Source organism: Sorex araneus, chromosome 8 (assembly GCF_027595985.1).
Source record: "Sorex araneus isolate mSorAra2 chromosome 8, mSorAra2.pri, whole genome shotgun sequence".
NCBI classification, from domain to species: Eukaryota; Metazoa; Chordata; class Mammalia; order Eulipotyphla; family Soricidae; genus Sorex; species Sorex araneus.
In genome coordinates, this window is record NC_073309.1 from 43,184,139 (window position 1) to 43,198,109 (window position 13,971).

The 13,971-nt window shown below is 53.0% G+C and overlaps 1 protein-coding gene across 1 annotated transcript; it reads right to left on the minus strand.

The window, feature by feature from the left end:
* Positions 1–9,583: 9,583 nt before the first annotated feature.
* On the minus strand, positions 9,584–11,216 carry LOC101552842 (EP300-interacting inhibitor of differentiation 2). The gene has a single exon (XM_055145082.1). The coding sequence runs from the start codon at positions 10,990–10,992 to the stop codon at positions 10,222–10,224; it is 771 nt and encodes a 256-aa protein (XP_055001057.1). The 5' UTR covers positions 10,993–11,216; the 3' UTR covers positions 9,584–10,221.
* Between the last annotated feature and the right edge of the window lie 2,755 nt (positions 11,217–13,971).

A 13,971-nucleotide genomic window follows, 5' to 3' on the forward strand; every position in this document is an offset into this window, starting at 1 on the left:
TTGTCTACCAGGGATCTGGGCCGCAGGAGGAGAGGGGCAGCAGGGGCACTTGCGGCTGGCTCTTGAGGCGGTGCTTCAGCTGCCCTGTCTGGGGATGAGGATGCTGGAGGGAAGAGCCAGTGTGGAGCAGGGTGAAGGAAGTTGCAAGGGAGGGCCTTTACTGGGGGGTGATAAGTGCAGCCCCTCCTCCAAAGGAGTGCAGCAGTGACCACTCTTTCTTTCTTTGTTTGTTTTTGAGTCATACCGGGCAATGCACAGGGGTTACTCCTGGCTCTGCACTCAGGAATTACTCCTGGCAGTGCTCAGGGGACCATATGGGATGCTGGGATTCAAACCCGAGTCGGCCGCGTGCGAGGCAAACGCCCTACCCGCTGTACTATCGCCCCAGCCCCACAGTGACCACTCTTGACCCCAAGACTTGCTGAGTGGGGTGGACAGGGCTGTATTCCCCTCCAGACCTCCAGTCTCTCCCCTTTCTTCTTTCTCCGCTCTCTCTGTCCTCCCCTCCTTCCCTCTCCCCTCCCCTGCTCTGCTTTCCCCCCTCTACTCCTCTGCTTTCCCTGTCCCTTTCCTCCCCCTCCCCCTCCCGGCTCCCCTCCCCCTCCTTCCCTTCCTCTTCTTCTCCCTCCCTGTCCCTGCTCCTCCTTGTTCTCCTTCCTTCCCTGTCTCCCTTCCAGTCCCTCCCCCTCTTTGTCCTCCCCTTCTCCCTCCAGGCTCTCCTTTCTCCCCCTCACCTTCTCCTACTTGATGCGTTTCTTCTCGGGTTTACTCCTTGACCCCCCTATCTCCTCCCCAGTCCTTTCTTTGACCCCACAGGCATTCATCCCACCCTCCCTCTCAACCTCCTGCCTGTGCCCTGTGTGTGCCTGGGATACAGTGGGAAGGCAGATGTGGCCAGCAGGGGGCGCACAGAGAAGGCCTACTTTCTTTTTCTTTTCTTGTTTTTTTTTTTTTTTTTGCTTTTTGGGTCACACCCAGCAATGCACAGGGGTTACTCCTGGCTCATGCACTCAGGAATCACCCCTGGCGGTGTTCAGGGGACCATATGAGATGCTGGGATTTGAACCCGGGTCGGCCGCGTTGCAAGACAAACGCCCTACCCGCTGTGCTATCACTCCAGCCCCCGCCCCCTTTTTTTTTTTTGAGTCACACGGGCAATGCTCAGGGTTACTCCTGGCGGTGCAGGGATTGAACCCCGATTGGCCTCGTGCAATGCAAACACCCTCCCCGCTGTACTATCACTCCGGCCCCAGAGGTCTAGATTCTAGTTCAGTGGCCAATAAGTATCTTGAGGGTCACAGTTTTAGTTCAGGTGTTCAGGAAGGTCTCCCGAAGGGAATGATCGATGAGAAAAGACAGGAGGAGGTGACAGAGGTGCCTGGGGTAGGGATGTGCAGTGCTCAGGGCTTCTTCCTGGCTCTGCACTTGGGGATCACTCTGGTGGTACTGGAGCAGGGGAGGACAAATAGGCGTCCGGGCATGGAACCTGGGTGGGCTGTGTGCAAGGCAAGTGTCTTTCCCTCTGGGCTATCTCTTCTGCCCAGGGGTCAGCCTACGTGAAGGCTGGAACTAGGAAGGCCTGCAGCATTGCTGGAGGAACTGGGGTTCCCTGTGGCTGAAAGCCGGCAGGTTGTGGGGCGCTTATGGACTGTGTTTTTTTTGGGGGGGAGGCACACCCAGCGGTGCTCAGGTATTAGTCCTGGCTCTGAGCTCAGAGCTCAGAAATCACTTCTGGAAGTCTCGGGGTGCCGGGGATTGAACCCATCAGCCGTGTGCAAGACAAATGCCCGACCAGCTGTATTCTTTCCATTCCCTGAACTTAACCACATTGTGTTATGGGAAAAAAGAAGGAGGGGCTAGACATGGGGTCCCAGGTACTGATGAGGTGTTCCCCCCACTTGCCCCCGCCATCTCTACTCTTGTCTCCAGTGGTCTCTGAAGTTATGGCATCCAGGTGAGTATTTGGGGCCTGGAGGTAGGGGGCATGAGGCCTGGGAGGTCCCCCCACACCCTTGAGCACTGGGATGCCTCTCCACCCTGTAGTATGCTCTACTGAGGAGTGTTCTGGAAGAGCAATTTCCCAATCAGCTCAACTTCGTGAGTGTGCTTGTGGCGCGTGGGCTTGGCGAGGCCCCTGAGGGATGTGGAGGGGAGCCCGAGGGCGCCCCCCCGCCCCCTCCCATGCCGAACATTCTGTCTCCAGGAGTCAGACATATCTGCTCAGGCTACAGGAGAATTTGAAGTGTTTGTGGAGGAAAAACTGGTCCATTCAAAGAAGGTGATTTGGGGCAAGAGTCCTGGACAGGAGGGATGGGGTGCTGGGGTCTCCACGGGACGGGGGAGCAGCCACGTCTGTATCTTCCCTCTCTGTGCCTAGAAAGGTGAAGGCTTTGTGCAAGAGGCCAAGTTGCTAGAAATTATTGATATTATCCTGGAAGAGATGAAGAAAAGGTAGCAGGCAACCAACTGGTGGTAAGTTGCAATGGGGGATGGGAGGTCGCTGGGCGACAGGGGCCCAAGGGTGCGGGGGCAGGGCATTATCTTGGCATCAGAATCAAAGACACCATAGTCCCAAACCTAGCTCAGCTGGTCCACACAGTGTCATCGCCACCCTTTCTGGAGCCTCGGTTTTCTCATCTGTACAATGGGGCTGTTGGGATACTCCATTAGGTGCTTTCTAAGGTTAAAAAAAAATAGTGCAGGGATATCACAGATATTACAGTGGGGAAGGCTTCTACCTTGCATGCAGCCTATCTAGGTTTGATCCTCTATATTCCATAGGGTCCCCTGAGCACCACCAGGAGTGATGCCTGAGCAGAGCTAGGAGTGACCCCTGAACATTTCTGGGTGTAGCCCCAAACAAACAAACAGTGCAGGGCTATGTTGAACCCTATGGCATTTCTTCTTTAATGCTCTTTATATATTTTCTTGGTCTCCTAGTGTGCAAGCTATAGTATTCACTGATAGCTTGTGACGTTCATGTTTGAAATCAAGCTACTGAAAGTTAAATACACCGAAAATGTTGTTCCTAAGTGCACTAGTCACATTTTAAATGTTCTAGTGTCACAGCTGACCACAGTTGTGGACAAATGAGGGCCATGAAGTCCTGCTTGCGGGAAGTTCTATGGGCTTGAGTGATCATACAGCAGGTAGGGCTTTGCGTATATCCCCTGAGCCTGGCCAGGAGTGACCCCTAAACCCAGGGCCAGGAGGAAGCCCTGAGCACATTTACTTGTGTCTCACTTCATCTATTTTTTTGTTGTTGTTTGTTTTTGAGTCACACCCAGCAGTGCTCAGGGGTACTCTGACTGCACTCAGGAATTACTCCTGGCAGTGCTTGAGGTCCACATGGGATGCCAGAGATTGAACCTGGGTTGGCCATGTGCAAGGCCTTATCAGCTGTGCTATCCTGCCCCATCATCTCATCTATTTTCCTCTGCCTCATATTTTTTTTTTGTTTTTGACTCTTTAGTTTTTGTTTGTTTGGGGGTCATATCCAGCCATGCTCAGAGAGCTTTCTCCTGACTGGAAAGAGAGCTCAATGGTCTGAGCTGTGCCCACAGGAGGCCTAGGGTTGATTCTCAGCATCGCATTGTCTCCGGAGCACCCCAGAGCCCCAAGCATGGAGCTGAAGTAGCCCCTGAACACCACCTGATGTGACACAAAAGCAGAACGAAAATGTCTCTTTTTGATTTGTTTTGGGGTCACTCCCACCAGTGCTCAGGGCTCTGTGCTCAGGAATCACTCCTGAGGGGTTCAGGGAACCATATATGGGATGTTGGATTGAACCCATGTCACTCATGTGTAAGGCAAGCGCCTTACCTGCTGTATCATTTCTCCAGCCTTCAAACCAGTCTTCAAACTCTTTTTTTTTTTTTTTGCTTTTTGGGTCATACCCAGCGATGCTTAGGGGTTACTCCTGGCTTTGCACTCAGGAATCACTCCTGGCAGTGCTCAGGGGACCATGTGGGATGCTGGGAATTGAACCCGGGTCGGCCGCTTTCAAGGCAAATGCCCTACCCACTGTGCTGTCACTCCAGCTCCAAATCAAAGTCTTAATACCTTTGGGTATCCACTCAAGTTCTCAAAAGTAGCATTTCAGGGGTAGAAGCAATAGAGTAGGTATTTGGAGTAGGTATTTGGAGTAGGTATATAGAGTAGGTAGGGCATTTGCTATCGTATGCAGTTGACCTGGGTTTGATTCTTGGCATTCCATCTGGTCTTCTGAGCCATCCCTGGGTGCAGAGCCAGAAGTTCTGAGCACCGTGCCAGTCCCCTCCCTGGTCTATTTTGTGGGCAGACTTCCTTCTCAGGCAGCTTCCTCTCTAGTATTAGGTCACACGTCTATCCCTAGGCCAATCACTGAAGAAGCCCAGGGGAATGTTGTTTTCTTATCTTTCCTTTTATTCCCACCACTTCCTGCCCCCCTTTTTCTTGTTGTTTCAATTAAAGGGTGTGATAAAGAGCCTGGTTGTGGTGTTGCACATTTTTTTGTGTGTTGTTTTTATTTTTTTGTTTTTGGGCCATACCGGCTGTGCTCAGGGCTTGCTCCTGGCTCTATGTCAGGGATGACTCCTGGTGATGCTCAGGGAACCATATGGGATGTCGGGATCGAATCCAGGTCAATTGCATGCAAGGCAAATGGCCCTACCCACTGTACTATTGCTCTGGCTCGTTTGTACATTTTTGGTGGTGTTCACTTGTGGTACACTCTGTCTCAGTGCTCCCTGAGATTGCACTCCTTTTGTTGGGGCTGTTGGGGCGCTCTCTTCTTGCTCACTGTGCTCCCTAGAGATCACACGTTTGCCAGAAGTTATACTTCCTGATGCCAGAGCAATAGTACAGCGGGTAGAATATTTGCCTTGCATGTAGCCAACCCGGGTTCGACCCCCAGCATCTCAGTACTGCCAGGAGTGATTCCTCAGTGAAGAGCCAGGAATAACCCCTGAGCATTGCTGGTTGTGACCCAACCCCCACCCCCGCAAAAAAAAGAACTTTACTTCCTGGACATGGTACATCATTTTTAGAGGTTCGGTGGGAACACATGTGGCAGTGACTAGAGGACATATGGGATGCCAGGGATCGAATCCCAGTTGGCTGCATGCAAGGCAAGTGCCTGTACCCACTGTAGTATGGCTCTGGTCCCTCGGAGTCACAATGACAATGCCATCTTTCCCTCTTCTCTCCCCATCTCAGGAACCTCAGAAGATGAAGGGAAGGGCTGAAATGTTGGCAGGTCCTTTTCTGACAGTGGCTGTGGCTATGATGGGGTCCCGATGATGAGAGAATAGAATCAGCCTCCTCCTGTCTGCAGTGGCGTCTTTGTCTTCCTGCCTCAGCTTAGAAAACCCTCCCATCCTACTGGCCAGTCTTCGGAGTTGAGACAGACACTGGCATTGGGGCAAGTCTCAAACACTTAAGCCGCCTTGACTATTTTTGGGGAGCCCATTCTCTAATCCCAGAGATCCCGGCAAGCTGGGGTTGGGTGGGGGGTATGGGACCAGGAGGCCATATGCGGCCAGCAGGCATGGATGGCACGTGTCCAGAATCTTTGTCAGAATGTCCTTCTTTGTCGCTTTTGTTTGTTCTTTTTAATTTTTTGAACTTTTTTTCTCCTCTTTTTGGGTCACACCTGGGGATGCACAGGGGTTACTCCTGGCTCATGCACTCAGGAACTACCCCTGGCGGTATTCGGGGGGACCATATGGGATTCTGGGAATCAAACCCGGGTTGGCCGCTTGCAAGGCAAATGTCCTACCTGCTCTGCTATCGGCCCAGCCCCTTGTTTGTTCTTTTTGATTACACCCAACAGTGCTGGGTGTAGTCAGAACTCAGAGGTTACCCCGACTCTGCTCAGGGATCACTTCTGGAAGCGCGCAGGGGACCTTAGGCGGTGCTGGGGCTTAAACCTGGGTTGGCCACGTGCAGGGTCAGTGCCTTCCCTCTGGACTCTCCAGCCGCAGAGCATCCTCCTTTGAACAGACTAATATCCTGTCCTTGAACCTGGCCTTTTCCTGGAGCCTGGGGAAGGGCTGAGTGTTGAAGGGGGTAGGTGCTGAGAGCTCTGCGTCTGCCTGGTCACTGTTCAGCTCCAATGGGGAGGGATAGAGGGATAGAGGGTGTGTGTCTGCCATGATCTGAAGGTAGTGGGTTCCAGTGAGAGAAATGCCCTAACTTCCTCGGGGGTGCTCCGCTCTTTTCCGGCGGGGGTCTGGATTAGACTTCTATTCTGGCAAGTGCAGAGGGGTGCCAGGGAGAAGACCCCAAATTGCAAGAGGTTTAGAGAACCGAGAGGGGCACCTGCCGGGGAGATAGCTCAAAGGCTGGGGAGCAAAGCATTGCATATGGAAACACCACAAGGTCCCCTGAGCACTGCTGGGTGTGGCCACAACACCCCCCACCCCAACCCTACAAATAAAAAAGCATAAGCCCGGCCTAGATTTGAATCTGTTTTCTTTCTTCCTGACTCGGCCGGTCACTGGACTGCTGTTGTGTCTTGCTCTGTCTGTGAAATGGGGCCTGTCAGAGTCCTGAAGCTGGTGGGGTGGAATAAATAAGCCCGACATGTACAGGTCTTGGATGAGTTCTCTGTACAGCAGGTCTCTGTGAACCATGCCTGTAGGACACATCTGCCAGCAGGACACGGAAGCTGAGCTCAGCTCAGAAGAACCGAGAACCAGGACCCATAGGCACGGGCTGGACAGGGTTGGGGTGGCAGAGCTGGGGTCCATCTCCCACAGGGGTGAGCCTCTGCCTCCAGGCCTGCCACTGCCCCCTCAGGCATCTCTTTCCTGGCTTTAGATACTTTTTATTTATTGATTGCTTTTTGGGTCACACCCGGCGATGCACAGGGGTTACTCCAGGCTTTGCACTCAGGAATGACCCTTGGCGGTGCTCAGGGGACCAAATGGGATGCTGGGAATTGAACCCGGGTTGGCCGCGTGCAAGGCAAACGCCCTACCCGCTGTGCTATCGCTCCAGCCCCATGGCTTTAGGTTCTAGAGGCAGCTTAAAACAGTGTCCTATGGCATGGTGTCATCCCTTTTCTCCTGAGAATTTGTTTTGTTTTGGGGCCACACGTGGCCAGGCTCAGGGCTTACTCCTGGCTCTGCCCTCAGGAATTGCTTCTGGTAGTGCTCAGGGGATCATATGGGATGCTGGGGAACAAACTGGGGTCAGCCGTGTGCAAAGCAAGCGCTTACCTGCTGTACTATTGTCTGGCCCCTCACTCAGGAATTTTTCCATGAGCCTGAATTAAACTGTAAGTGATCTAGAAACTGGTCTAGGGCCAGAGAGATAGTACAGAGGGGCCAGAGAGATAGTACAGAGGTTAAGGCTCTTGCCTTGCACACAGCTGACCTGGGTTCGATCCCTCGCATCCCATACAGTCCCCCAAACACCACCAAGAATGATTCCTGAGTGTAGAACCAGGAGTAACCCCTGAGCATTGCTCGATATAAAAACAAAACAACAAAAGAAATTTGGTCTATAGATCCAATATTTTCTCCTAATGAAGTATAAAGAAATGCTCTAGAAAACAAATCTTTGTAAGTTACATAACAACCCCCCCCCACAAGCCCTGTGAGTCACAGCTGAAGCTGCTAGGTTCTAGAAAATGGGCAAGCAGGTTCTCTCAGGAGTTAAAGTGGGGGGCCAGAGCAATAGTATAGTGGGCAGTAGAGTACTTGCCTTGCACATGGCTGACCTGGGTCCAATCTTTGCACCCCATATGGTTCTCCTAGCCTGCCAGGAGTGATCACTGCACTCAGAGCCACAAAGAGCCAGGAGTGAACCCTGAGCACCACCAGGTGTGATCCAAAATACAAAAACAAACTAATGGAGGCTGGAGTGATAGCACAGCGGGTAGGGCGTTTGCCTTGCACTCGGCCAACCCCAGTTCGATTCCCAGCATCCCATATGATCCCCTGAGCACCGCCAGGAGTAATTCCTCAGTGCATGAGCCAGGAGTAACCCCTGTGCATCGCCGGGTATGACCCCCCAAAAAAACAAACCAAAAAAAAAAAACAACATAAAGTTAAAATGGCTCTTGAGGCTGGAGAGCTAGTACAGGGGGGAAGGTGTTTGTCATGCATGTGGCCTACCCTAGTGCGATCTCCAGCCCCTTTAAAATCCCCTAAGAACTGCCACCTGTCAGTAACCCCAGGAGTGAAGGAGTGACCCTGGCTTTCATAGAAGCTAGTCTATGAATAGCAAAGGCTAAGAAGTGTCCTCTACCTGAGGGTGACGTGCACACCCAGTGGGAACCATTACTCTGCAGACGTGAGTGCACCCCACATCTGCGCTGCTCCCCAGGGGAAGTGAACCTGATGGCCAAGGGGCCCACAAGGTGGTCCCCCAAGATCATTTCCATGCAATGGGGGAACAAGGTCATGCAATAGAAACAGAAGTGGATTCTTGGTGGACAGTGGACAGGGCGGGGGTGCGGGGAGGACAATAGGGGACATTCACTCATAGTAACACTGTTTCTTTTTGGGTTTGTATAAATGTTCTGGAATCAGACACGCTGTGATAAGACTGGAAACCAAGAACAAGGGGACAATTTAACAGGTTTCAAGGGCGAGTGGGGAGTGGAGAGACAATCTAGAAACTAAGGCGCTGGCCTTCTCCTGAGCACAGCTGAGTGTGGCCTCCAAAAGAAATAATTAACAGATGGGCTTGGAGCGATAGTACAGCGGGTAGGGCGTTTGCCCTGTATGCAGCTGACCTGGGTTCGATTCCCAGCATCCCATATAGTACCCCGAGCACCGCCAGGAGTAACTCTTGAGTGTAGGAGTCAGGAGCAACCCCTGTGCACTGCCAGGTGTGACCCAAAAAAAGCAAAAGCAAAAAAAAAATTAAGAGAAATAAAAGGGTGAACCGTATGGTATATAAACTATGTGTTAAGAAAACAAAGCTGGGGGCCGGAACAATAGTACAGAGGCCATGCATGTGGCTTACCTGCATCTGCTCCCCGGTACTGCATATGGTCCGTCGAGCCTGACAGGAGTGATGCTAAGCACAGACCCAGGAATAAGCCCTGAGCACGGCTGGGTGTGGCACACCCTCCCCCAAATAGAGCCAGGGTTCGGAAGGGGCAGAGCTCAGGCGAGGCATGTGCAAAGCCTTAAGTTCCATCCTTGCTACCACACCCCCCTCCTTTCTGGACACACCCATGATTTCTGGGTGTAGCCCTTGGTGGTCCTCAGAGCAGAGTCCACAGCACAGCTGGCTGCACTACCAGGTGTCCCAGTAACAGCTCCCCCCCTCAGCAGACGGCAGATCCCCACATGTGCGACCTGCCCCCCTCCAGCCCACCAGGAGTGATGCCTGAGCATTGGGCTGGGAATAAGCCCTGAGTACCTCCAGCTGTGGCCCAGAACTCACACTCCTCCCTCCCCTTCCATGCTGTGTAGGGACTGGAAGGCCAGAAAGAAAACGAGAGGCGGGTGTGGCAGGTGGGTAAGTGGGGGCAAGGAAATAAAGGGCTGTACATTTGATATATGTGAGGGGAGGTTATAGAAGAGATGTATCCAAGTGGTTGAAAAAACATTTGGAGGGGAAAAAAAAACCCAGAAATTTCAGATATTTTTGAATACATGGTTTATCAGGTAATATATACAACATTGATGCTTCCTGCCTCTTCCAAGGCCTCAGAATACACAGTCTGACACTGGGAATGGTTGAATCTGACCTGTCCGGATTCTGAGAATGGCCAGCTCTCCCCGAGCTCTGCTTAGCCCATCTCTGTTGTCATCGACCTGATTTCTCTCATCATCACGGGCTCGACTGGCTTTTTTTTTTTTCTCCTTTCTGAAAGTCTTAGTTGAAAACAAGCATCCACCTTTCGGGATGCAGCAACTGTTTAAGACATTTTCACATTGCAGGGAAAAGAACGGGGAATCAACCATACACACACACACACACACACACACACACACACACACACACACGCACGCACACACAAAAAGCCCGTGAAAGCCCGTAGTGTCTCAGATGCTCGCACGGTTAAGCCGCGGCCCCTCCCCCCTAGTTGTGCACTAACTTTATGTTCACAAACTTGGGCTTAAAAAAAAAAATTAAAAAAAAATCAAGATACAGGGTTGTTAAACAAACAAACAAACAAACAAAACAAACAAAATACAAAACCATCCCCCAGAACAGCACTGCCTCGACACGCGGCGGGGCCCGGGCGCCTCGATGCACTCATCACGCCTTGATGCTCTACTCTCTGTTGATGCACTTATCACAGCCCAGCTCCTCGATCAGGGGGTTGATGACCTCGGAGGCCGTGAGCGCGATGGTGAACATCAGGATGTCGAAGTCCATCCTCTGCGGGTTCCGCTGGTAGTGGGCGTCCAGCGCGGCCTCGCGCGCGCGGCAGGCCTCCACGAAGCGGCGGCGGCGCTCCTCCAGCGCCTGGATGCGGCCGGGGGTGATGGGGTAGTTGACCAGGTAATGGCGCAGGAACTGCTGGTAATTGATGCCCAGGAGGCTGAGCGGGTGGCGGAGGCGGAGGTAGGGCAGCGCGGCGCGCCCCTGGCCGTGCCCGGCCCTGGACCGCCGCCGGTTCTCGGGACCCTCTTCCTCCGCGGGCTCCGCCAGCACCCGGCCCACTTCTGCCATCCGGGCGTCCCTGGCCGCCGCCATCGGGCCTTCTCCCGCCGCCGCCGCCGCCGCCGCCGCCATCGGACCTCCTCCCGCCGCCGCCATCGGACCCTCACCCGCCGCCGCCATCGGACCTTGCTCGGCCGCCGCCATCGGACCTTGTCCGACCGCCGCCATAGGACCTTCTCCCTCCATCGCCATCGGACCTTCTCCGTCCGCCGCCATCGGAACCGCGCCTGCCGCCACCATCGGACCGGCCCTGGCGTTCTCGGGCAGCGCCGGGGCCGACGCCTGCCTCCCGTCGCCTACCTCCTCCTGCGGGGCAGCGCGGGCGCCACTCGCGGCGCCCAGCGCCGGGGCACTGCGGTCGGCGGGCAGCTCGGACATCTCGGACTGCGGGCTGGGCCGGAGGGAGCGGGCAGCGGGAGCCGGGGAGTCGCAGGCGCGCGCGCGGCAAGCGAGAGCGGCGGCCGCGGGTGGACGTGGCGTGCGAAACGGTGCGCGGGCGTAGCTCCCACAGGTCGGCGCGGAGCACCGCGCATGCGCCGCCCCGGAGGGAGCGCCGGGCCCCGGGCGCCACCTAGCGGCCAGGGGCTCCGCCGCAGCCGACGTGGTCCGTTGGCCGGGGAACGTTGCTGAGCGGGCGTAGCCATATTTTACACTCCCACCAGGTCGGCTTTTTTTTTCCCCGTTATAAAGAGTCTTAGGGAAAGTCGTTACAGTTTGCACCGTAGCCTGCCTCTAAGTTTCTTCCCTAGTGACTATAATGCCAAGATTTTATACCAAGGTGTGTTAGATTTGCCTTTTTTTTCAGGGATGGTTATTGTTTTTTTTTTTTTTTTTTTCTTTTTGGGTCACACCCGGCGATGTTCAGGGATTACTCCTGGCTTTGCACTTAGGAATTACTGCTGGCGGTGCTTGGGGGACCATATGGGATGCCGGGGATCGAACCCGGGTCGGCCGCGTGCAAGGTAAACGCCCTACCCGTTGTGCTATCGCTCCGGCCCCGGTTATTATTTTCTTTTGGTTTGAGGACCACACTCTGCCGGGCTTGCTGCTGCCCCGATGCTCAGGGATGCAGAAGAGCACCTCACCTGGTAGTGCTTTGGTGCCACATGTGGTGCTGGGGATAAAAGCGCCTTAACCCTATACTGTCTGCCCCCAGCCCTAATTCCTTCCTTTTGGAAATCTATATACTACCTTCTGTAGAGGCCGAGCCAGATGACATTCCCAACAACAGTGAATGAGGGTTTCTCTTTTACTGTTGGTGGGTAGGGCTCTTGCCTGGCACTTGGCTGACCTGTTGATCGCTTCCTGTCTTTCTAATACATGCCATTCTCTCTGGTTGAAATGACACTACATTGCCATTTGAATTTTCTTTTGTTTGGAGGCCACCCCGTGGTTCTCAGGGCTTACTTCTGGCTGTGCTCAAGGATCCCTCCTGTCAGGGCTCAGGGGACCATATACGATGCCAGGGATTGAACCTGGGTTGGCTGTTTGCAAGGCAAGTGTCCTACCTGTTGTATTATAGCTCAGATCCTGTCCTTCAAGTTCTTGATTTAAAAAAAAAAGTCAAAACACTGAGTCAGGAGTTACCCCTGAGTATTGCTGGGCATGGCCAAAACAATAAAACAAAACACCTATTTGAATTGTATAATACCCATCCCCTCACCCCCAACAAAAGACAGGCTTTACAGACAATGAACAATCTTTTTATTTTGGGGGGAGGGGCCATATCCGGCCATGTTCAGGTTCAGGGGTTACTACTGGCTCTGTACTTAGGGATCACTCCTGGAAGGCTCTGGGGACCATATGGAATGTCAGGGATCAGACCCCGGTCAGCTATGTGCCAGGCAATCTCCCACCCCACTGTATTGTCATTTCAGCCCCTTGAACTCTAGTCTTGGGAAGAACTGCTCCAATGAGGTCAAACTGTGGGTCCTTCCAACCCTCTTCCTTCAAGGACTCACAAACCCTTAGACGCAGCTGAAGAGAGAAGGGGGTCATCTGGATGCCATGGGAGAAATTTGCCAGTGTGTGGATTGTGGATTAAGGAGAAAGTGAACTTCAAACCCTTGACTTCATCAGCCATGAAAGTCTTTCCTCCTGGGGCTGGAGAGAGTACAGCGGGTAGGGCGCTTTCCTTGCAGGCGGCTGATACAGGTTCGAACCCCACATCCCATATGCTCCCTGAGCACTGTAAGGAGTGATTCCTGAGTACAAAGCCAGGAGTAATCCCTGAACCTGAACATCGCCTGGTGTGTCCAAAAAACAAAACAGAAAGTCTTTCCTTCTGTTCAGGCCCTGCTCATTCTCTCCTCAATCTCTCTCTGGAGAGCTGGGTTGTGCAATCATCCAGTTTCCTCTTGTACATCAAATTGACATTAGTCCTACCTATTAACTTTCTGCAACAGGCCTGGAACATATTAAGCTCTTGGTAAAGGCTGGGGTTACTCCCAACGTGGCTCCTCAGTTGAGCACCAGCTCCCCACTTTCACCTCCAGGAGAGCTCCATGAGGGAGGGCACAGTCCTGCGCCAGGCTGCAGGCCCTGTCTCAGTCACACCGCCCCTCTTTCTGGAGTTTGGGATTGAGAGGCCTCTTTAAGTGGGTCAGCCCGGGCGGGGGGGTGGTTCTTCAAGCCTGATGGGGATCTGGATGGGGTCCATGGGATTAACCTTAACCCTTGGTCCCTGGAAAGAACCGTTTAAAAGGCCACAAGTCTTTGCTCCCGAGTCTCTTAATATTAAATGAGAGAAATTGTCAAATTTCTTTAAAAATTGTCGAAACTGAGTTGTGTTCTATAATTATCAGTTTTGAAGGCACATAAGTGCTCTGCTTTAGATTTACAACATATACTATTGGTTTATCTTTTTTTTTTTTGCTTTTTGGGTCACATAGGGGTTACCCCTGGCTCTGCACTCAGGAATCACTCCTTACAGTGCTCAGGGAGCATATGGGATGTGGGGTTCAAACCTGTATCAGCCGCCTGCAAGGAAAGCGCCCTGACAGTGCCTGGGGGACCATATGGGGTGCTGGGAATCGAACCCGGGTTGGCCGCGTGCAAGGCAAACGCCCTATCCACTGTGCTAACGCTCCAGCCCCTATACTATTGTTTAATACTGGATATGAGTTTTTACTGCACAGGACTGAATTGGTGTCATTTGCACAGTTACCATTAATAAAAATCAGCACTTAAAACTGCAAATAAATTAAAAGGCCAGAACTGTTCTTGCAAAAGGACCATTGCTAAGTTCCTCCCCCTCAAAGACCCTGGCTCCATCTTCTGGGTTTTGACAGGGCAATCAACATCTCAGCATTTTGCGACAACACGACTTTATTTTGCACTCACATTACATCATCTGCT

Coding starts and splice junctions, on each gene's coding strand:
- LOC101552842 (XM_055145082.1), bottom strand. CDS start 10,992: ATGTCCGAGCTGCCCGCCGACCGCAGTGCCCCGGCGCTGGGCGCCGCG.